Source organism: Pogoniulus pusillus, chromosome 10, assembly GCF_015220805.1.
Source record: "Pogoniulus pusillus isolate bPogPus1 chromosome 10, bPogPus1.pri, whole genome shotgun sequence".
NCBI classification, from domain to species: domain Eukaryota; kingdom Metazoa; phylum Chordata; class Aves; order Piciformes; family Lybiidae; genus Pogoniulus; species Pogoniulus pusillus.
In genome coordinates, this window is record NC_087273.1 from 37,961,038 (window position 1) to 37,981,822 (window position 20,785).

The 20,785-nt window shown below is 45.4% G+C and overlaps 1 protein-coding gene across 2 annotated transcripts in view; it reads left to right on the forward strand.

The window, feature by feature from the left end:
• Window positions 1-585: 585 nt before the first annotated feature.
• CDH7 (cadherin 7) overlaps window positions 586-20,785 on the forward strand; it is a 107,576-nt gene continuing 87,376 nt past the window's right edge. The window contains exons 1-2 of one of the 2 annotated variants that reach the window (XM_064150285.1): window positions 586-836; window positions 11,966-12,412. In XM_064150285.1, the coding sequence (XP_064006355.1) occupies window positions 12,203-12,412 (210 nt within the window). In that variant the 5' untranslated portion in view covers window positions 586-836; window positions 11,966-12,202. Of the gene's footprint in view, window positions 837-10,400; window positions 10,438-11,965; window positions 12,413-20,785 lie in introns of those variants that run through there. The other variant, XM_064150284.1, reaches the window with a different exon arrangement.

Here is a 20,785-nt window from a genome sequence, read left to right on the forward strand (position 1 = left end):
GGGGAGATGGGAAAGGACAAAAGTGTAAAGCAGGGGCCCCGCAAGTTCGGATTAGTTTGTGACTTTGCCTTCACGCCTCGGGAGCAAAACTGATCGCGGCTTCGATGGCAAGCGAGAGGGGGCGGATGGAAACATAAAATTTCCTAAACTCTCTCCTTCAGCTCCTCGTTTCAAATGCAAATCGGGAGGTAGATTGGCTCCCGCCCCACCCCCTAGCCCGGCTCCTGATTTTTATCCAAAGGACTCCATCTGTATATCCTGTCAAGGAGGAGGAGGAGAGGCGGGGGGGAGTGGGGCCGGGCCGGCTGCTTGCTCCCTGGATCCCTTTTCAGTAGCCGCCGCTGGGTCTTCAGAAGGTACAAAGAGTCCTGGTGCCTCCTTTGCACGCTCTCGGACGGAGCTGGCAGCCGGAGCGGTGATATCCCCTGCCCAGAGCAGCATCCCCACCTCCTTTGCCTTCTTCCCTCCCTCCTCCTTCCCTCCCTCCTCTTCCTCCTCCTCCCGCAGCCACGATCCGCACCCAGTCGGAGCTGGGCTTGGCACGGGCACTCACTTCTCCCACCGTGTGCCCAGCAGCCGGCCGTGCCGCGCCGTGCCGTGCCGTGCCGCGCCGCGCCGCGCCGTGCAGTGCCGCGGAGGAGAAGCGGAGTGGCGCCGGCGATCCTACCTCCGCGGCTGCGGGCGGGTGCGCGGGTGGGCGCGTAGCTCTGATGCCAGGCGGGCGCAGCCCGGCCCCCGCCTGGGAGCATCCCGCCAGCACTTCGGCGCGGAGGCGCAGTCGGCCTTTAGGATTAAAATACTCAGCGCGCCGAGCGGCCCGGGGAGAGGGGCAGCAGGTAAGTGCCGGCTGCACCTGAGCCTTCCTGGCTTTCCTCTCCCGCCTTCCCTCCCGTGCAGGCAGATTGAGACCGGAGGAGTTGCCGGAAAGCGTTGCGTGCGGTGCGTTTCCCCCTTCCTCCGACCCCACTTGCCCCTAAACTGGTCCTGCTTGGCTGCGGTGCTGCGGCTTGGGGTCGGCGGGGACGGGAAGGGGCCGGCGGGGCGGCCCGGGCAGTGCGACTGGGAGAGGCGGCACCAGATGTGGCAGGGAACCCGTTGGGTGTAAGGGAACTGATGCTGTACGCGTGTGTGCACCTGCTGAGGAATAAGAGAACAATAGCATCCCTCTGACTCTTCGGAGAAGTCTCTCGGAGAAGCGGGGAGGTGGAGTGGGGGAAGGGAACACCACAGACTTCTGCAAAACACTGGCAGCACCAAGTCCTGACTATCTCGGTCCTGTCTGTCACGCCGAAGCCGCTCATTGCTTCGAGCCCGGCACCGATGCTACAGAGCAAAAGATGACTGAGGCCAGGAAATTCCCCGGGTTATTTGGCAGAGCTTTCCTCCTCGTATGTCAAGGATGTTCTAGAGTTTGCAAATGTTGAAGTGATGAGAGCTTATTCCTTTGATTAGTATGCAGTCGGTAAGACTAGCTCTGCAGTGCTTGGCTGTTTGATGCTGACCCTTCCCCCCTTGCCCCGTCCCCCCTCATCTATCTGTACACCCACACACAACCGTGTCCTGCTTTCCTCAGCAAGGTTGTGTGCACCGATAGCGAGCGGTTTGTGATCTGACTTGTCGTGGTTAAAAGGAAGAGAATATATATATATATGTACATACACACACACATATATCCCTTTTTGATATAAGATTTAGCCTTTATATTTGTCCTTTCCAAAGGTGAGGTAGTTCAGGTGAGTCAGGATTCTGCAAACGATGTCATCCCCATGAAACCAAGAGATTTAGGCAGGGATGAGAGACGGGGACTTGTGAGGCACTCTGATTCCAGGAACTGAAATGCTGATACTTTAATCTTTTCCCATTGCAAGGATAAAATCTTGTGTTGTGATAGATAACTTCTCCAGTCAAAGCAGAGACTTGAAAGGGCAGCATATACTTTATAGTCTCTCTAACAAGACCTACAGCCTTGCCATTTTTCAGCCAGAACATAGGTGATTGTACAGCTTTGCAGAAAATAAATTGCTTTTCCAGGACAAATAAGTAGATACATAAAGGAGCCAAAGTCTGGAGAATGCTGGGCGCTGAAACAGTCTCTTCTTGGCAGTGATGTGCAGCTTCACTTTTCTGCCCTTATTGCACTTACTAATTGTTCCTCCCTTGCATTATTTGGAGTTTGCAGGGAATTTTCACTGGTCAAAGCCAGACACTTACACTGCTTCTGAAAAAGATCTACATAGTAGCACGTGAAGACTGATTTGGATGGGTAGCAATGTGGAAGTTGTTCCAGTACCTTAAGTTTGCTTAGCTTAATTAATACAGCTTCTGAAGTTCCGACAGGTCAACGGATGACAATCAGATGGGAAACGATGCTGATTTACTTTTAGCAATAGAACAAGTTCTAAAGCTGCAAAACTGAAGTGAGGATGTTTAGAAATATCAGGACTGTGCCTCATTAGAGCGAATTCAGTGCCATGGGTGTCTTGTCATCTTTAGGGGGGGGGGAAAGAACAAAAAATGCACTAAACAAAAGCCACAGAGCTGTCTAGGGACCAAATGTGACATCCTGTTTAAAGTCCTTGTACACACTTTTCTAGCTCTCCAGCTTGCCAACTACCAAGGGATCTAATCTAGGCACACTTCTTTTTTTAGGGTCATGAAGAGAGGCTAAAAGTAAGGTTTAAAAAAACCCAAAAAACAGTTGTGATAAAATACACAGCAAGGGGAGGAGAGCAGAGGGGCTAAAAGCTCATTCTAACAACTTTTAATGTTGAGTTTGTGAAACATCTTGGGGTTTAGTACGTAATATAGGTTAAAAACTGCCTGGGATAGTAGGGAGATATCAAAGGTAATTATCTGAGCTATCACTGCGTGTTAGAAGTCTGTGTCAGTTAAGGTGGATAAAAATACAAACATCAGTAGTTTCTTGCACAGGAAATAGTTGACTGTTCTTGAATGAACAACATTAAAGAGTGCAGTTTTAATCAGGGGACACTTCACCCTTATAATGGGAGACTTTACTGTAATTAAAGGCTGATGTAGGTCATTAGAATTGTGTTAAGTCAGATGACAGCCTCACAAGTCTCTTAAGTCTTCATTTAGCAGCAAAGCACTCTTGATTATTTGCTATTGATTTAATAGCAAAGCATTCCTATCTTTCTGTATAAAAGGGTAGTTAGAAAGCATTTGTGGAGCTGCAGATTGTCCATGAATTAACTGATTAGAAAACTGAATACAGCATCCATGGAGATTTTCCCCTAGCCTTTTTCATATATAATTGCTCCTGTGCTCTGTCCATATCTTTTTTTCTGGTGCTTCTTCAACAACCAAAGACTTTACTGAAGAAAACAGCAATTAATGCAAAACCTTAGGTTGTTCTACTCTAAGTTAAGATCCTACTTTGCTGTAAACCTGGTTAAGCCTTTCCTCAAGAGTATTCAATTCCCAAATTGACTCCAATGTGCAACGAAACCAGAAAACATATTAAACATCAAGTGGGATCCAGGTTAGTGCACTGCTTGGGAGCCGATCTTAATGACAGCCTGGCCACTAAATTTCTGTGTGTGTCTTGGGTTATTGGCTTCACTATTTGGTGTGTGCAGTGGTTCTTCAATGAAGGCCTTCAGTGAGCCATTCTGTTTCATTTAGTTTATTGCACACTTTCTTTTTCTTCCCACTTATTCCTGTTTTCTTTTCCTTTATGATGTATGCTTTCATGCTACTACTGGGTATTGTTTTCTTGTGGTGATAAAAATCATTAAATTCTAGCTGAGGAAGGCAGCATAAAACAGATGATGGTTACTTCGGTTCTTCCTGTCAAACAGGGCTTAGCTGTGAGCAGTAATGCAGGAGTGCCTCCCCTGGGAATTCAGAGGATCTGCAGAGAAGTCATCCCTGGGTATTACGTGAAGTTCTTCAGCTTAAATGGGGCTGCAGAAACGGAGCTTGTGTGAGATTTAAATATTGGACTCGATCAGTCGCAGCCACACAAACACGGCTGGCATTTCTTTTCAATACCTGATCAAATTAGCATAAGCCTTTCCAGCAACTTGGCTCTCTAAAATGTGCCATAGGAAGGCGAAAAATAACCCCCAAGAGGTTTCACATGGAGAAAGTTACACTGAAAAAAAAAAACCCCAAACCAAATATATAGCTATACATACACAAACCAAATCTTTCTGTTGTTAATTTTCCTTGAGGAAAATAAAGGAACGCATCAACGACCCAAACAGCTCAGCACTCGAGCCACGCACAGTCTTGTGTTCAACTGCAGAGCAGTATGAACAGAAGCAGTATGAAAGACCCAAAGCTGTTGCCTGGTTTTCTTTCCAGGTTTTTTGGAAGCCCTATCGTTTGCTGAAGTGTGCCTAGTGTTTTCCTGTTGTCTCATCGGGTTCCTTCACCTGAGTCAGGGGGTATTGGAGCCGGTTTAGTGTAACAGTGCCATATGTTTGGAGGAGTGATAGTTTTTTGCTTGGTAACCAGATGCAGGCTGCAGGATGTGCACTACATTTACAGCTCTCCCATGTGAATATTTAGGCCAGCTAGCAGCAGGAGGTTGTGGTCTGGAGTTGTAATGTCATCTGGCACTGGGAGTTAATAGGTTTCATTGCGCTGCCCTGACTCCCAGACCTTTATTTCATGGTAATCCCCCACCTCACTTGCTCCAAGGCACCCTCCTTTTTTTTGTTTTCCTTTCTCTTTTTCTCCTTAACTTTATTTTTTCCCTTGGTAAAAAAAAGTGATAACCTGACTTTGCAACCTACAGCATAATTAGACACGTAATCTTCTCTAAACCCTTTTGTCTCCAGAATCAGAGCTCCTGCGCCTATGAAGGAGTCTTCCAAGATATTTACATTGCTTGACATAGAGGAGCTGCAGGTTCATAAAAAGGAAAGAAAGAAGGAAATCTTCTCTGTCACAGAAAGTGACACCCTTTCCCATGGGCACTGTAAAACTGAATGTCAGTATATAAATATTTCATTGAGGGTAGTTCAGCTGTCAGGGGGCTCACTTGCTGAATCCACCATGGGTAAGGGATCATGGTTCGAGATGCAGTGGCAACAGTCACCCAACCTCACAATTATCTCAACACTCATAGCTTTGTTTCATTGAATGATATTTAAAAGCCCCAGACACGAGAGAACTGTGCACTACTGGCCAAATTAAAGCACTGTTTACTGGCAGGTGCTGTCTGGGCTGCACTGCATCAAAGTCCAGGTTTACACAGTGAATTTTTCAATGGTATCTAAAACTGAAGCAACCTGATGAAAGAATAATAATGAGGGGGGAGGGGAAAGGCAACAGAAGTGGGAAACTCTTCAGTCACACCTTCAATGAATGTCCTGAGCTGACAGCTAGCTTTCACAAAAAAGAAACATAACCCAGAGTGGTTGAGGCTTATAAAGGAGAAGGTTTTATATTTCCACTTCTTCCTGAAGAATTTTGCACATTGGAAAGGCTTTGGGATGATATATGGTGAAGGGCAAAATTCCCTGCTGGGCTGAAGAGCTTGACAGGGAAATGATATGGTTCATAGATGAAGCTGACACTGTGACACTGGGTAGTGACGTGTGAGTGGAAGCCTGAAAGAATTTGCACTTTGGCTTCAAAGGTTAGGTGGTACCAAGATTGTCTTGAAAGCCTTCTGCAGGCAGCACTACAAGGTGGAGGAAATGTCAGGGATGGGGGGAAAAAAAAGGCTTTAATGATGGTGCCTAGGAGACAGAAGAACATCCTTTTGCCCATGTTTCCTGGGCTTCATGGCTACACACAAACAGCAAGAGCCACTCTTCGTGTGCTGCTTTAGGAATTACAGAGGGAAGCAAAATATTCAGAGAGATTTTCAGTGGGTGTAAATTACCCTTAATTGCTTGCAGTGAGGAGAACTATTTCTTAAAGCTGAGGATCTTCTTCATGATCTGAATGTTTTCAATAACTCAAGATTGCTTCCCAGAGACAGGGTATAATAGTGCCTTTTTGACACGAGCAGATTGCTCGGGCAAAGAAGAGTAGTCACTTTTTCTTTCAGACTAGCAGTCTTCACCAGAATATTTCTGCTGCTAGATAGTGCCTGAAAGAGAGTTCAATTTCTCTACAGCAGATGGGAGAAAAGAGAAGTTTTATGGTATATATTGAATAAGGATGCTATTATTTTTGTTTTCAAATGGATGTGCTTCATTTTGATGTTTTCTGTATCAACCAACTATTTAAGGACAGAAATAGGAGGGTTTAGACATCTAGTGGATATTTTTTGGCGTTGGTGGTTTGTTTTGGGGTTGGTTTCCGTGGCTTTTGGTTGGTTGGGTTGGGTTTCTTTATAGCTGTTCACATGGACAGCGTGTTACTGGTCTGGTGAGGCAAACCACATGCACAGTCTAAACCCCAAAATGTGCTGTCTGAATTACACATAAGTTCTGATACTTTAGGTTGTTCGTATTTGTGATTGTCAGCACTTCAGATCGTTCATATTTGTGGTTGTCAGGACTTCAGATGGTTCATGTTTGTGATTGTCAGGACTATATACAAAATAAACAGGAAATGTAAGCTTGGATTTGAAAAGTAAAGTCTGGTCCTTTAGGTATTAATCCTTTAAGTATGTCAGCACACAAATTGAGATTGTTTTTAAAGCCTAAGTGATTTTTTATCTAAGCAAAGTGTGAATGAGGAGGTATGATTACGTTTTGCCCCCTAAAGGTGTTTAAGGGCAGGCTGGATGAGGCTGTGGCCAGCCTGATCTAGCCTAGGGTGCCCCTGGCCATGGCAGGGGTGTTGGAACTAGATGATCCTTGTGGTCCTTTCCAACCCTGACTGATTCTATGATTCTATGGGAAGGGGAGTAGCAGTTTGGAGATTCAGAAACAAGATGTAAGGGTGCATTGATGTCCAAGGTTAACCAATGACATGAAGATTCAGAAACAAGATGCAAAGGTGCACTCATGTCCAAGGGTAACCAATGGCATCAAGATTCAGAAACAAGATGCACAGGTGCACTCAAGTCCAAAAGTGACTAATGACATCAGGTGCAAGTGCTTCTCAGTTCTGTGTATTCTGAGCCCTGTTTGAGCAGAAAGTGATGGTGCTTCACAAAAGAGCATCTTTAAACCCCAGATACAAAATGGTTGCAGGTCAGTTCTGCCTGCACTTCGTATCCATGCCTGTAAATGCATACGACAAAGAAAGCCCTGGAACCAGGGTACTGATTCCCCCTATTGCTGTCAGTGTCACAGCTGCTGTTGCAAGTACAATCCTGAATGTTGAAGTTGTGCCTGATGAAGTTAAAAATAAAGAAGCAACACCTTTTAGTTTTCAGTTTTAGGAATGCTGTGATGTTGCTTGTGTGGGCTTGTGAACTTCCAACTTACAGACTTCATACAAGTGATATTGAAATGTTAGTTATGCTTGGATGGAAATATATATATATATATATATATATATATATATTTAAACCTATTTCCATATCAATAGAATTCAACATAATAAACAATAAACATAACATTTAACATAGTAAACATAATTTAACATAATAAACAATAAACAACATAAGAAACAATCATTCCCAAAACAGAAAAGCTTTTAATCATAGAATCATAGAATCAACCAGGTTGGAAGAGACCTCCAAGCTCATCCAGTCCAACCTAGCACCCAGCCCTAGCCAGTCAACTAGACCATGGCACCAAGTGCCTCATCCAGGCTTTGCTTCAGCAGCTCCAGGGATGGTGACTCCACCACTTCCCTGAGCAGCCCATTCCAATGCCAAACACTCTCTCCACGAAGAGCTTCCTCCTAACATCCAGCCTATACTTCCCCTGGCACAGCTTGAGACTGTGTCCCCTTGTTCTGTTGCTGGTTGTCTGGCAGAAGAGCCCAACCCCACCTGGCTACAGCCTCCCTTCAGGTAGTTGTAGACAGCAATGAGGTCGCCCCTGAGCCTCCTCTTCTCTGGGATAAACAACCCCCGCTTTGAGGAGTGTCACATTCAAAAGGCAATTTCAGTGTCACACTCAAAAGGCTGAAAAAAACCCAACCCTTATAAACAAAAAACTAATAAAAGGGGAAAAAAAGAGGTGATAAGAGGCACAGGAAGACTTCTTCTGGAGAAAAGGAGAGAGGGAGGGAAGATTGTTTTGGAGCAGGAAGCGCTGGCATACAGTTGAATAAAAATAATTGGAATTCTGGAGACAGTGTGGTGAAAAGTATTTGAGAATGAGTAAATGACAACATTTTTTTTTCCCCAGAGGGTGTGAGTATTCTGCTTTTCATCAGACTGTGCTGTCTAGCATATGGACTGGGTTTCAGTTGGTATTTTGGGTGCGTTTTTCAGTCCTGTGCTGTGGTGTGTGGCTGGGGACCGTGGCAGTCCATATGGTGGCTTTCATGCTTTCCCTGCAGGTGTAAAAGAAAGGATGTAAGAGAATGCTGTTGAAGATGAAAGGTTAGAGCAATTCTAGGTTTGGAATGTCTGTTCAGAGCAAGAACAAGACATTTCAAACTGCTTGGTGGAAAGACTCTAGCATATTGTAAATGTTTTACTGACATTTCTTAAGAAAACCCATTTTGTATTTTTATCTCTGTTAAATAACAATCTGCTGCCTCTCTGAAATAAACTGACAGTTTATCAATATCAGATGTCTTTAACCTGATGGAACTGAGAAACAGAGGGGGAAAGTAACGGCTGCATAAAGAGCCTCTACTACAAACAACGTTTGGCTTATTTGAACCGAACAGTAGGGAGGGGAGGTATCAGTGAGGAAGCACAGCTCCTCTCCTTAGAGCTCATGGCAGCCCTCTCAGTAACCACCGTGTCGTGTGGCCATGATTTAACCCAAAGGCCAGTTCCAAACTGAGCTATGGCTGGTTGGGATGGATCATTTCAAAGCCTGTCTGCTGACAAGGACAATGTTGGCAGGTTAACCCCGCAGCAAAAAGGATGTTGGTTCCCCTTGGAGAGATGCCTTTTCTAACTGCCACATCAGGGTTTGGAAATTAGGGTCTTTGGTGAAGATGTTGCCTCTTCTCTCTGTTTTGCCTGTGGGGACACACTGGATTTTCACACGTGGGAGCGTTCGAATTGCTGCCGCTTAGCAAACACGCTCAGTGGGTTCGTGGTTTATCCCACCAGTCTCTGAGCAAAGCCTTTCTGGTGCAGGGCACTGCCACAGAAGGGATTACTACAAAAAGGCTTTAAATACAGTCTGTTATCAGAAGAGGGTTTTATTTGTTTCGTGTTCCTGCCCTCTAGCTACCTTTGGCAGCCCAAGGAGTAGAAGTTTTGCAGCTAAAAGAGCCTGACATACTGAAAACAGAGGACGGAGATCCCATTTCACTCACTTTTACTAGTAGTGGCTGGGGATGGAATAATAGCCTGGGTAGAGCATTTGGGGTGTGTGTGATTTAAAGTCCAGCCTTTTTAGGTTAATTAAATGTAAAAAGATGAAGTCTTTCTTCCACAGCTTCCCAAGGAGCAGTTGCTCACTCCAATCTAGTGGCTTGCTCTATCTGTTTTAGTTTCATCCTGGTGTTCACTTTCTGTTTGGCACTTCTTAAATTCTCCTTAGCTACCTCATAGGCAGTTTAGATAAGGAGGATGTTTGTTTTGGAAGGAGCATTGCCTACCTGAGTTTAATGCAGGTGATGCTCCTTAGCGGCAAAGCCACGTTTGGGTTAATCATAGATTTCAAGATGAAGTCTGAATGCTTTGGGTAAATCATAGAATCAGCCAAGTTGGAAGAGACCTCCAAGATCATCCAGTCCAACCTAGCACCCAGCCCTAACCAGTCAACTAGACCATGGCACCAAGTACCAGATCTTATACTTTTAAAAACAGCATCATAGAATGTTAGGGGCTGGAAGTGACCTCTAAAGATCACCTGGTCCAACACACTGCCAGAGCAGGACCACTCTTTTTTTTTTTCCTTTCCTACAGTGCAGTTTTCATTTTTATTAGTTTTTTTTATCCCACTTTTCCTCCATCTCCCTCCTTTCCTTTCCATCTGTTTTCCTCCATCTGCCTCCTCTTCTTTCTATTTTCTTCCTTTCCTCTTCGTCTTTTTTCCCTGATGTTTTCCCCTTTCCTTTCCCCACCTTCCTCTTTTCATCTCCATCTTTTTGCTATCCATCTTCATCCTTTCAGCACCACCTCTGCTTTTCCACCATATCTACCCCTTTCCCATCCAACATTGTCCCCTTTTCCCCCCAAACACAGAGCACCTGGGTGCCGTTGGAGCCTCCTCCCACCCCAAGTGTTACCACTGTGCCCTCACTGCCCACTCTCCTTTTTCCTCCAAACACATAGCACCTGAGTGCAGTTGGAGTCTCCTCCCACCCCAGGTGTGACCACTTTACCCTCCCCGCCCACTCCCCTATTTAATGAGCCCTAGGGAAGGGGGAAGCCCAAGTTTGCCCATTGTGGGCAGAGGGATCCTCCTCGCATCCTTGCTGGTGAGTACCCATGGTGTGCACTGGTGAGTGGTGGAGGTGATCTAAAGGCCGGGGGGCCTGTGTGGCCCCCCGGCTAGCTAGGGCACATACTCAGTTACCATTCTAATGTCACTATTGGGTGGTGGTTGTAAATAATTGTTTAGACTGAGCTCCTTTCTGTTTAGCTGCTTTTTTCTGTGCAGTTAGGTCGAGCTGAAGTACGTGGCTGAACTGGAAACTCGTGAGAGGTCAGTATTGTGTTGTGCTAGAATAGCTTCAGTTGGAAAAGCCCTCCAAGATCACCAAGTCCAGCCTTTAATTAACATCACTATGGCCACCAAACTACATTCCGAAGTGCCATAGTCATGCATAGCCTGAACTCTTCCAGGAACAGCGACTCCAAGACCTCCCTAGGCAGCCTCTTCCAATGCCTGACCACTTTTGCAGCAGAGAAATAATTCCTCCTATCCAACCTAAACCTTTTCTGGAGTAACTTCAGGCCTTTTTTTTTTCCTCTCATTGTATCATCTCATGCTAGGGAGAAGAGCCCAACTCTCACCTCACTGCAACTTTCTTTCAGGAAGTAGTTAGTTGTAGTAGTTTCTTTCAGAGAGCAGTTAGTAACATGAAATATTTAGTCTTGGCCAGAGAAGGTTCCCAATTGCAGGAGGCAGAAAACAGTACTTGTGTGGGTATTGAAGGTGCTGCTTTTTTATGAGCTAGGGTTTGTTTTTTTTTGGTGAGTTCTGTGAAGTTATTAAATGGTGAAGCTTTGGAAATAAAACCCGAGAAGTTGCCAAAAAGAAGATGGAAAAAGTGTCAGTGCTGAAAAAAACGTTTGTCATTAAATCAAGTTTTGACCTGAAAGCACAAAATGCCTCTGTCCTCTCCTCTTTCTGAACAGAGTTGTGAATAAAGCTATAAAGCAGTGTTACATGCTTCTTACTGTGCCTGACGTTTGCTTTAGCTAAGTGGTAAAAATGGGTGGGGAGACTCTGAAGGTTTTGTAAGAGGGTCACATTCAAATGGGAACCTAACATAACATCTGGTGTACTGTGACTAAGAATAAATCAAATTGCTTCAGTTCATCTTCTTCTCCTTTGTTTTACTCTTTCCAGTTAGCTGGAAGAGAGTAGAACTAGCATATGTCTTTGCCATGAATATAGCTTCCTGCCTGTAGCTGGTTTGCAATTATATCATGGTAATGGTAAGTGTAGCAGGCAGAGGAGAGGGAAAAGAAATCACACCGAATTACTGTGAATATCTACACTTGCTTTGGTTGTTTTAAAGCATTGTTTTTTACTGGGGGGATTGGTGGTTTAAGAGAACAGTCCTGAGAAAAGTTTGTAGTGCTGCATAAAGATGTATCAGCAGTAGTGGTGCTGTGCAGCACCCAGGCTTATGTAAGCTCAAGCATGTCGATGAGGAGTAAAACCCTGAGTAAACCTTTTGGATGTGTTGTGTGAAAGCTGCAAAGACTTTGCCATTCTTGAAATAAAATAGATCTATATTCTCACAGCAGTTCTTGTCTTTTTCTTCTTCTGGATAGGTACCTATTATGCCATAACTTTGGAGGTGATTCAGCAGTGGTGACTTCTTCCAATCAGCCAGAAATTATTCTCTCTGGACTCTCAGTTGACACCGTGCCCGAGGCTAGAGCTACTGAGACAACTGGAATTGTGCCTGCTCTCGTCAAGGTTTTTTTTGTTTGTTGTGTTGGTTTTTTTTTTACACAGGAGGGGAAAAAAACTACCAAGCAAACCCAAAATACACACACAAAAAAAAGATGAAGTTGGGCAGAGTGGAGTTCTGCCGTTTTCTGCAGATATTAGCTCTTTGCCTCTGTCTTTCTGGGATGAATCAAGCAGAGCCCTCGAGGTCCAAGTCAAAGCCCTACTTCCAATCAGGGAGGACGAGAACCAAGCGCAGCTGGGTGTGGAATCAATTCTTTGTGCTGGAAGAATACATGGGTACAGACCCACTCTATGTAGGAAAGGTAGGGAATTTAAACCAACTTCGGAGGGGGTGGATGTTTGGGGTGGATTTGATGTGTTTATGTGATGCAACCTGAGCACTGGAGTTGGGTTTGTGTGGTTGATGCAAGCCAGGGTGGGACAACGTTTTGTAGTTTGAAGAAGAGTTTAGTTACTCAGAAGAGCAAGAATTACTATTATTAGCAGCTAATAATTAGTGTATAGTAGCTAATAAATATTAGCTAATGTAAGTATAGCTAATATAATAACATTATTATTAGCAGCTATACTTATATATGATCTATGGAATATATCATATATGGAATGTGATAATGGAAGTGTTTTCCCTGTGTTGATAGTAAGGAAATGTTTCATTACCAAGTATGCTATTACTAATATTAAATGCCCTTTGCTTGCCTTTTTTACTTGGGGATAGAGAAAAACAATCATGAATATTGTTTCAGAAGACCTACCAGGCAGTCCCAGAAAATAGAAGTTCTGTGTTGGGTTGTTTGTTCCCTAAAGATCAGTGCTACTGAAGGGAAGAGATAAAGAATCTGGCATCTGGGGAGTGTGACAAGTGAAAAAGGAGAGCAGGTCTGCTTTACTGCTTGGCTTTGATGTTGCCTGGCTGGCAGATGGGCACCTTGGGGGGCCTCGCTGCCCTCTGAGCAGTAGAGCCTTGTGGCTTTACCTTCTTTCTGATGGGCACTCAGCCAGGGCAGAGCAAGCCCTTGCATCATGGCATTCCCAATGGCTTCTTCTGCATGCCCATTGCTGCACATGGAGAGCACTGAGCACAGCTGGGAATCTGGGCTGTGGCTCATTCACTGCTGGTGGGTAATATGCTGCCTTCAGCTACTCTGAAGGGAAAAAGAAGAACCCAGACGAAACCAAACCAGCATCCTCTTGTGTTTCTATGTAGCACTAACTTGTGATCACATTATTGAGAGAAACTCCCCATTTTTCTACTCAATATCTGAACCAATCCATAGGATTTGTCATTAAAAAAAGGCCATGTGTAGAAAACAAAGGAGTGGGTGACAGCTTTTGGCAAAATGGCAAGTGTACAGCAAAGGAGATGAAGTCATCTGAAATCCAGCCCTTCAAATCTGCAAGTGCCATGAATTTCAGCTTACTTAATTTGGCCCTACTGAGACAAAAACCTTGGTGTTTGTGTTAACACAGTTAAGCACTTAAGGTTTAATCATGCCAACTGCATAATCAAGTTAAATGGGGAGCTGCTCTCGTGATTACAGCTATGGTTGTGTTTATTTGCTCTTCTGAAAGCTGGCACTTTGCACAGCTGAGCCCTTAAAGATGTGCTAGGATCACAAATACCATCTCTTACGACAGTAGTCCTGAAAGTTGCTGTTAAGGTTTAGGTTATGTAGCAGTTTCCATTCTGATGCCATGCAGCTGCTGCTTGGCTTAGTAAAGTTTCATCCTTTAGGCCAATTTGTTCTCAGGTTGGAGCTTCTCTTTTGCCTCTGGGAAGTAGTATGCTTGGCATTCTTGCTGGGTGATAAAAAGGGAAGTGTGGCTTACCAATTTGAATATCTCTCCTGCAAAAGAAGTGTCTTTAAATACTCCACTGAAGACTGCTTTTGATCTGTAGTAACTTTCATATGCCTTTGATTGCTGTAGTATGGCCAAAGATGCTGTGGTAGTGCTGGAGTACATGATATTTGCATGTGTGGGGTTATTTTTAGCTCCACAGTCTGCTCTTCGCTGTCCTTTGCAGGAGTCCTAGCATTCATAAGCAGTTAGCTTCTGAAAAAGCAAACCTTTTTTTAGTGTGTTTCTGCTGCTGCAGCCTGTGCCCAGCCTGCTTTTGCACCAGCAGTGTGAATGGTTGCCTCAAGAACTCCCATTGGTACCAGCAATTCAGTTTGTAGGAAAAGCAGATAGAAATTTGCACTTGCCAAAGGAAGCCTGTGTTCCTGGAAACGGAGTCCTTGCTGAGCATCTCACATGAGGAAAAGTGCCAAGTTCCTAACCTTCTCACTGGAGAAGCTTTTGACTGTGTGGTGCCTGAGGTGCAATCATGACCGAAGCTACATTCCCACGCAGGGGAGCGAAGAGGTGAAGAAGTGATTTGCTTTCTGTGCGTTACCATAATGTGTGTAACACCACTCTGAAGTTAGCAGCAGTCACCTTCCTCCTCCTCTTTCCCCCCCTTAAAAATACTGCTCGTGTTTTAAAGCCTTTACAGGCAGGTAGGGACTGAGAAGACGGAGATTTGGATAGCAGAGTTGGAGCTTTTTTTCTTCCCCCCCTTTTTTTCCCTCTCCTTTTCCCCTTGGTGAGGCAACTACAGCAAGGAAAGAGCTGGCATAACTCACTTATCTCATCAAGTGAAGTGGAAGCTGCAGCCAGACTCTGCCTGGCGTTCTGCAGAGTGCTCCACTCCTGGGTAGGTCACTCCTGCACCGCTTTAGCTTCACGATGCTTTGCAGGGTGCCAATCTAACCACGCATCCAGGAACCAGCAACCTTCCTCCAGCTCCTAAAAGGCTGCGAGACGAGAACGCTTCAGAACCACTCAGGCAAATGGACTTGCAGGAGGGAATATTTTCCTCTCCACCACTATTCAATTTTACCAAGCCCCAGGCGATGCTGTTTGGAAGGCAGCATTTGGGGAGCAGGAGGGTTACGTTCGAGGCTCCTGAAAGGCACCAGCGTTGCTTTCGTGTTCAACCTTAGCTCTGTCCTCCTGGGTGTGTGCGTTCTGGCACTTTACCTGCTCATACAGGGTAAAATCCTCTTCCTCTTAAATTCTACCCCAGGATTGCAGCTCAGTGAAGAGTGCCTTTCACTTGAGCTGATTTCTCAGTGTTTTCACCTGTATTTAACAAGAAAGCAGATCCATATCTGAGGTAGACTGCAGCCTTCACTTCCATTTATTGGTCAAGCCTTTCTTTTTTGTCTCCTGGTTGTGCTTTTATGTTGCTTTAGTTTAACATTTATTTTCTCAAGGCTTGTTTCTCATGTTGCTCTGGAGGAGTTTCATTTGTCTTGCACTAAAAGGAGTCAGAGGTTACTGAAGGATTTTTTTTGTCCCCCCCCAACTCCTGCTTATTTTTTCTCTTCTTCCTCTGTTTTATTTTCCTTTTTGCTGAGCATCTTTTCTCTCTGTGATAGGAATTTTAATCATCTTGAATTCAATCCTGAGTAATTCTGAGTGCCTTTGGGGAGGTGCTTAACATGTAATCAGTTTGTGGAGTGAACCAGGTACAATTTCTTTCTGTCCATCAGCACAGCATACGTTGCCTTCACTTGAAGGGCTGAAGCATTTAACTGTTGGATTGTGCTGTTTTGAAGCTAGCTAGAATGTTTTGGTGAGAAGAACTGGATTATAGGCTGTGGAAGGGAAACAAGGCTGATGTCTGCCTCACTCATAGGCTTGCTGAGATGGATAAAACCAAAAATCCAAACATAGATAAGGCACTGGCTCCTGCTGCTGGGGAACTGGCTGAGCTGCACCTCTAACCTCCCCCTCTCTGCCTTTTCTCTGACTAAACCAATTTGCTTCCTAACCTCCCCGACTGAACCTCTGTTGTTCCTTGGGACTGGGGTAAGGTTGAGAGGGGTAGGGGGAAGGTGCAGGGGTGGTTGGGAGCCCCTCCTGGGGACTCAGTTTTCTGGAAGGGCTGCTGTGTTTCTGTATTACCTTTTACCTTGTGTATTTTGTATATAACTGTATCTACTGTAAATATCTGCTTGTGTATTGTGCTAAGCTGTAAATAATAAGCTTCATTCAATCTCCAGAGCTCTCTGAGTCTAGTCTGGGTGATTTTACAAAGGGGAGGGTGGGGGGTGGGAAACACCCAACCCATCACATGAGCACACTCACAGAATGGTTTGGACTGGAAGGGATTTTTAAAGATCATCTATTTCCAACTCCCCTGCCATAGGCAAGGACTCCCTTCTGTTCAGACAGGAACTGTAATCTTCCAGCCATACCATGTAGGAGATGACAGGAATAGGCAGGTTCCCAAAGTCCCTCAGGATCACCAAGGCCAACCTAGAATCCTACTCTACAAGATTCATCTTAAATTACATCCCTGAGTACCACATCCAAATGACCCTTAAACACATCTGGAGTGGGTGACTCAACCACCTCCCTGGGCAGTTCATTCCAGTCTCTGACCACTGTCTCCATGGAAAAACTTTTTCCTAATGTCCAGTCTAAACCTCCCCAGTCTCAGCTTGAGGTCATTCCCCCTTGTTCTGTCTCCAATTACCTGTGGGGAAGCAGCAGCCTCTCCACAGTGTCCTTTCAAGTAGCTGTAGAAAGCAATGAGGTCTCCCCTCAGACTCCTCTTCCTCAAACTAATAATTTCCAGCTCCCTCAATTGCTTCTCCTAAGATGTATTCTCCAAGCCCTTCTCCACCTTCATTGCCCTCTTCTGAGTCTCTGGAGAGGAGGCACTAACTATGATGTTCATTACACTACAAGCATAGGTGGCTTCTGTTTGCCAGGGAATGTATACCATTGCTTGGTAATACATTCTGTGTAATGCCTTTCCCTGTCTTTTCCATATAAGTTACTTCAATGGAATCTCTTTGGGCATCAAAATAACAGTAAAGAACATTTTGCAGTGATTCAGTGTCTAAGTACCTGAAATTAAGGAAGAGTGTGTTGTTACAGTGAGTGCTTGAAAAGCTGAGTACAGTCATGGAATCAACCAGGTTGGAAGAGACTTCCAAGACCATAGAATTAGGGTTAGAAAGGACCACAAGGATCAGCTAGTGCCAACCCCCCTGCCATGGGCAGGGCCACCTTACCCTAAATCAGGCTGTCCACAGCCTCATCTAGCCTGGCCTTAAACATCTTAAGTGATGGGGCCTCAGCCACCTCCCTGGGCAACCCATTCCAGCCTCTCACCACTCTCATGCTGAACAACTTCCTTCTTATGTTCAGCCTGAATCTCCCCACCTCCAGCTTTGCTTTATTCCCCCCAGTCCACTCACTCTCTGGTAGCCTAGACAGTCCCTCTCCAGCTTTTTTGTAGGTCCCCTTCAGATCCTGGAAGGCCACAATAAGGTCACCTGGGAACCTCTTCCAGCCTGCACAGCCCCAACTCTTTCAGTCTGTGTTTATAGGAGAGGTGCTCTGATCATCCAGCCCAACCTATCACCCAGCCCTGTCCAATCAGCTGGACCATGGCATTAATGCCTTACTTTGTAATTAGAGTCTAAATATGTACACACTGGCAAAACTCCTGTGGCTAACAGTAGAACTTTAAATCTCTTTTGATGCCTCTTTTGGTTTTATTATGTAAGTGTCAGGTCTCCACAGCTGGGGTTGTGTGTTAGGTTTTTTTGGTGGGGTTTTTTTTTGGGGTCCTTGTTGCTGTTAGGGTTTGGTTTGGTTTCTGTTTCAAGTGTTCTGCTGCTGGTGTCTCCATCTGCTCAAAAGCATTGCAATGCCACACAGTCTCAGACAGTAATCTTTTCAGTTTTATTAGTAGAAAAATTAAGTAGACATAGAAAGTAAAGCTCAAAGAAGCCTGCAGAAGTGAAACAAGTCTGATCTTCATGTGAGATGCTGAGTGTTGATCAGCTTCACTGTTTCCTTTTGGATGCAAAGCAGAGCTCCTTTCCCAGTGCCTCTAAATATAGCTATAGTTCAAAACAGAGGCAATTTGAAGCTCTTGAGTTCATCTCAGCTTCTTTTTACCTCTGAAATCTCACTAAAATGTGGAGGAGTAAAAATAAAAGAGAAAACATAGGCTTGATTAGCCACAAACCCAAGAAGTTGATGTTTAACTTTGAGAGGACTTTGAAAACTAAAAGCTTGTAAAGTGCCCCACAGGGCACAGCTCATTGTTAGTTATAGTCATAGAATGGTTTAGCTTGGAAGGGGCCTCAAAAATCCTCCAGATACAGCCCCCTGTCATAGGCAGGGACACCTTCCACTAGAACAGGTTGCTCAAGGCCTCATCCAACCTGGCCTTGAACATCTCCAGGGATCTTTGATCGCTTTCTGTGCCTCTCTCATCCACAACCTCCCTGGGCAACCTGTGCCACTGTCTCACCACCCTCACTGCAAAGAACTTCTCAACATCCAGTTTAAATCTCCTCTTTGCCAGTTTGAGCATGCTACTTCTCCTCCTGTCACTATAAGACTTTGTCACTAGTCCCTCCCCAGATCTCCTGTAGTCCCCATCAGATGCTGGAAGGTCACTCCAAGGTCTCCTGGAAGCCTTCTCTTCTCTGGGCTGCAGAGCCCTAACTCTCTCAGCCTGCCCTCATAGCAGAGCTGCTGCAGCCCTCTGAGCATCTTTGTGGCCTCTTCTGAACTCACTCCAACACTTCCCTGTTCTTATAAATCATAGAATTAACCAGGTTGGAAGACATCTCTGAGCTCATCCAGTCCAACCTAGCACCCAGCCCTGTCCAATCAACCAGACCATGGCACTAAGTGCTTCATCCAGGCTTTTCTTAAACATCTCCAGGAGTGGTGACTCCACCACCTCCCTGGGCAGCCCATTCCAATGCCAATCACTCTCTGTCAAGAACTCCTTCCTAACATCCAGCCTAGACCTGCCCTGGCACAACTTGGCTCTGTGTCCCTCTTGTCCTTCTTGTGCTGGGGGCTCCATAATGTATGGAGAAGGAAAACATAAACCCCAATCTGCATTTTCTAGGTGGTAAAATCAAGGAAAGAAAGCTTACATGAGCAGCCTGAGTGTGTGGTGTTAGAGCTTTCAGTCATTACCTTCCAGTCCCCTTTTACCTCCTCCTTTATCCTTCTTATAACTATTTTAAGATAAAAAGGCTTGTTGGATTCAATTTTCCAGCATTTTCTGGATTACTGTAGAATAAGTGAAGCACAAAAGGCAAAAAAAAAGGAAAATACTAAGTAGTGAACGTAAACATTTGCTAGAAAATTGGTGCTTTAAAGTGCATTTAGAGGCTTATGCCAAGGCAGGATGGGGAAAGGGCCTTTGCAGAGCAGCAAAATCACATCCATCTGTGTTATTGTCATCAAAGAGAGAGAGTTGTTCAGTTGGGGAGAAAAGGAATCATAGAGTCAAGCAGGTTGGAAGAGACCTCCAAGCTCATCCAGTCCAGCCTAGCACCCAGCCCTGTCCAATCAACCAGACCATGGCACCAAGTGCCTCAGCCAGGCTTTTCTTGAACACCTCCAGGGATGGCAACTCCACCACCTCCCTGGGCAGCCCATTCCAATGCCAATCACTCTCTCTGACAACAACTTCCTCCTGACATCCAGCCTAGATCTCCCCTGGCATAACTTGAGACTGTGTCCCCTTCTTTTGTTGTTGGCTGCCTGTCGGAAGAGACCAACCCCATCAGGTAGTTGTAGACAGCAATGAGCTCTGCCCTGAGCCTCCTCTGCTGCAGGCTGCACCCCCCCAGCTCCCTCAGCCTCTCCTCACAGGGCTCTGCTCCAGGCCCCTCACAGCTTTGTCGCCCTCCTGTGGACACCTTCCAGTACTGCAACATCTCTCTTGAACTGAGGAGCCCAGAACTGGACACAGCACTCAAGGTGTGGCCTGAGCAGTGCTGACTCGAGGGGCAGAATAACCTCCCTTGTCCTGCTGCCCACACTGCTCCTGAGCCAGCCCAGGATGCCATTGGCTCTCTTTCCACCTGGGCACACTGCTGCCTCATCTTCAGCTACTATCTACCAGTACCCCTAGGTCCCTCTCTGCCTGGCTGCTCTCAGCCACTCTGTCCCTACTTTGTAACACTGCATCCTTGCACAAGTCCTCAGCACATGACAGTCATGAATCTACAGGAGTAAGTCCAGACAATGGCCACAAAACAGAGGGCTGGAGCACCTCTCCTAGAAGATCATGCTGAGAGAGTTGAGATTGTTCACCCTGGAGAGGAGAAGGCTCTGGGGAGACCTTATTGCAGCAGCCTCTTGGTACTTCAAGGGGACCTGTTCACTACTTAAGAATAGGGACAAACTTTTTAGCAGGGCTTGTTGCCATGAGACAAGGAGTAGTAGTTTTAAACTTAAAAAAACCCAAGGATGGGTGTAGGCTATATGTACTGAATGCTTTTTTAAGGTGAAAGAGGTGAAACATTGGCCCAGATGGCCCAGAGAGGCAGGAGAAAGCCCATCCCTGGAAACATTCAAGGTCAGGTTTTGAGGAGCTTTGAGCAACCTCCTCTAGTTGAAGATGTCAGTGCTTCTCGCAGGGGTGTTGGATTAGATATGTTTAGAGGTCCATTGCAGTCTAAAACGCTCAGTGGTTCTATGATTCCATGAGATTAGCCCTGATAGCTTTTAACCACTCTAGAAACTACACAACAGCAGTGTGGGGAAGCAGAGAGGAGGTGGGGTGAAATTACAGAGCCTAAGTGTAGATCAAAGGTTCTAGGCTGCCTCATTTGGAGAGAACAGAGATGGAGGTG